General features: G+C 52.9%; 1 protein-coding gene across 1 annotated transcript; it reads right to left on the bottom strand.

Annotated features, from left to right (window-relative positions):
- Positions 1-1,539: 1,539 nt before the first annotated feature.
- Positions 1,540-2,902, bottom strand: LOC119320439 (probable C-terminal domain small phosphatase). The gene has a single exon (XM_037594531.1). It carries the CDS (start codon positions 2,704-2,706, stop codon positions 1,765-1,767), a length of 942 nt encoding a protein of 313 aa, XP_037450428.1. The 5' UTR covers positions 2,707-2,902; the 3' UTR covers positions 1,540-1,764.
- Positions 2,903-3,106: the final 204 nt, after the last annotated feature.

The following is a 3,106-nucleotide window of genomic DNA, read 5'->3' as shown; positions in this document are numbered from 1 at the left end:
GTCTATATAAACCGGAGGGTTTAGTCCGTAGGACAAGAAGAACAATCATAATCATAGGCTAGCTTCTAGGGTTAGCCTCTACGGTCTCGTAGTAGATCAATCAAGCAAGAAGTAGGGTATTACCTCCATCGAGAGGGCTCGAACCTGGGTAAACATCGTGTCCCCAGCCTTCTGTTACCATTAGCCTTAGACGCACAGTTCAGGACCCCCTACCCGAGATCCGCCGGTTTTGACACCGACGGTGCTAGCAAGCTCTCATAGTATCATGCCTGCTTATTATTGCCTGGTAGGTAACAATGTACCACTGCTTCACTGATTTATTTTGAAGGGAAATGCTACTTGTGACCAAAAGGAAAGACAGAGCAAATCTGCTAATAAACTTACTAAAGTTACTAAGCTCTCTAGCCAATTTGTTTTCAGCTAATAAACTTACTAAAGTTACTAATTTCTCTCATGTTCTCTCTCTCCCTAAAATCACTAACTGTTTTTCTTTGTCCCTATTGATTGTTTGTTGGCCGATATGTCCTTTGCTTCTGTGTTAGTGGCCTGAGCACTATTGTTTGTTTTGGCATGAGCAAAGTACAGTGATGTCCAGAAGAAAGACACATATGAAATCTAAGAAACACTGCCAAAACAATAAATTCTACCAGTCGTGATTTGTACCACGGGCGTTGTAGAGCTTTAGGGTAACCATAGTAACAAATAGGCATCGTAGTATTCATCTTCCAGCATAATAGGCATCTTCCAAGCTATGATATGAGTAACGGAGACTTGTGATTGCAGTATTCATCAAAAATCATACAACTCCACGATTTGACCAATCAAGATTCCATATAACTTACCCCAGTAATATATGGATAATCCACAATACTAAGAATCATAGTCTCGGCAGCATCACTAGAAAGGCAGTGTCTATGATAACGGTAAAACTTTGAATCTATATGACGCGATGTTTACGATAATGCTTGTAACGAAAACTTGGAAGTTACAACGCTTTGACTCATGCGCACAAGTCCGGTTCAACCCAAGCTAAACCCTGCGTCAGGGCAGGTCAGTTGGCCGACACAATTGGGCCTATTCCCCGTCCGATATACAAGTTAGAAAAACAAAGGAACACAAAAAAAGTACAGGATTGCAGCGTGCTGTATTGCGTGAGAGATTTTCAGTTCACAGCAAGTCGTTGTTGAGAGATGTGAGTAACAGAAACAGAACAGAGGTGAGTAACACAAACAGAACGGAGGTAGCGAGCACTTAAGAAAAACAGAGGTGGCGACGGGGAACGAGGGTCGCTTGTGGATCGGAAGGCTTTGGCCTCGTGTTGTCCCCTGTTCCCAAACCACCATGGCTTGTAGTAAGTCCTGCTTTGTTAGGTGTAGTAGTGAACTGGGTTGTTATCATTTGGAAAGTGTGCGGAACGAGTTATTCGTAAATTCATCTTCAACCCAATTCCAGTTTCAGTTTCGTTTGAACCACATAAACACATTTAGCAATCTGCATTCAAGAAGTTCCCGAAAGATCAATGCTCACCAGTCACCATAATATCCGACAAAAGTAATCCTTGATATTGCTCAATTTCATCTTCAATGCACATTCCAGTTTCAGTTTCATTGAACCACATAAAAATATTTAACAAACTGCATTCAGGAAGATTCTGAAAGATCAATGCTCACCACCATCTGCTAACCAGTTCACCATTATTCAGGAAAACCCAAGAAGGGGAAATTTTCAACCTCCATCTCCTCGCCGGCGCCCCGGGCACTCGGCTCACTTCGCTGTGGCGAGATCCTTGTAGTACCTGATGGCCTCCCTGGTATCGTCGAACCCTGCGGCGGCGTCCAAGAATCGCATGACCTTCTCCAGCTCCTGGTCATTGGCGTCGTCGATGAAGGGCGCCACTGGGAGGGCGTTCTCTGGCTGCAGGGAGTAGGCGTTTGGGTTGTCGTCGACGATGATGGCGCAGTCCGGAGCCCGGCCAGTGGCCGACAGGTCCTTGACGAGCCTGCCGTCGCCGTCGTCTCGGCAGGCGCTGCGGTACAGGCGGTGCGCGATGAGCGCGCCCGTGGGGTCGAGGCGGTCGAGCACGAGGGAGGCGTACTGCTCCAGCCCCGCGGTGAAGATGACGACCTCGAAGGCCTCCGCCGCCGCGCGGAGGAAGTCGTCGACGCCCGGGCGCTTGCAGACGTAGAAGGTGACCGCCTTGCCGCAGATGACCGGCCGCACGGTGAAGTCGTAGCGCGCCGGCGCCGGGTCGGTCTGGGAGTGGATGAGCGTCTCATCCAGGTCCAGAAAAAGAGTCTTCTTTTCCGGGTCCGACGGCGGCGGGAGCGCGGCGGCGTGGACCCTGCCGGGCCGCTGAGCGCGGGGGGAGAAGTGCGGCGTGGGCGGGGGCGAGGAGGAGCGGAGGCGCTGGAACCCCGCGGTCGCAGCCCTGCGCTTGGATGGGGAGCTGAGGACGGCGAGGCGGGCGAAGACCTTGATGAGGCGGCGGCGGCAGAAGCGCACGGAGCGGCCGAAGGAGGAGGCCACGGCTGCGGGGGCGGCCGCGAGGGACTTGAGCGGGGACGCCCTCCGCTTCGTGGAGGACGGGCGGCGACCCCCACGAAGGGCCTGGCGGCGCCTCGCCGCCGGGGACGGCGGCTTCGCGGGGCTGCCGGTGCCGGTGCCGGGCCTGGTCGCCGGCGCCTTCGTGGGCGTCCTCGACACCATCGCGGGATGTACTGCTGCTGCTTCGCCGCGTGTACTGGACTTCTCAGATTCTCGAGTACTGGGAGACGAAGAGGATGAGGGGGGAGTGTGGGATGCGGGATGCGACGTGGGGCGGGGTGAATTTGAGTTCTTCTCGAGGGAGATTTTGCAACGGTCGGAAAGGGGGGAGACGAAATGGAAATCGTGTGCGGTTTGAATAAAGAAATGGCAACGGTCGATTCGGACCCGCTGCAAACGCGTGTTGTATAAACGGCAGGCCAGCTGGACTTCCCAACTCCTATTCGGCGCTTGTGGCGCCGTTTAATGGCTTATGCGTACACGGCGCGCATAAGCCCACGAACAAAAGGGCCGGCCCATGTACACTGCACAGCGCTGGTTTCTTATGATTTTGGGAACTTCC

This window comes from Triticum dicoccoides, chromosome 6B (genome assembly GCF_002162155.2).
Source record: "Triticum dicoccoides isolate Atlit2015 ecotype Zavitan chromosome 6B, WEW_v2.0, whole genome shotgun sequence".
NCBI classification, from domain to species: Eukaryota; Viridiplantae; Streptophyta; class Magnoliopsida; order Poales; family Poaceae; genus Triticum; species Triticum dicoccoides.
Note: the sequence above shows the minus strand (reverse complement) of the source record. Positions and strands in the feature narration are given on the sequence as shown.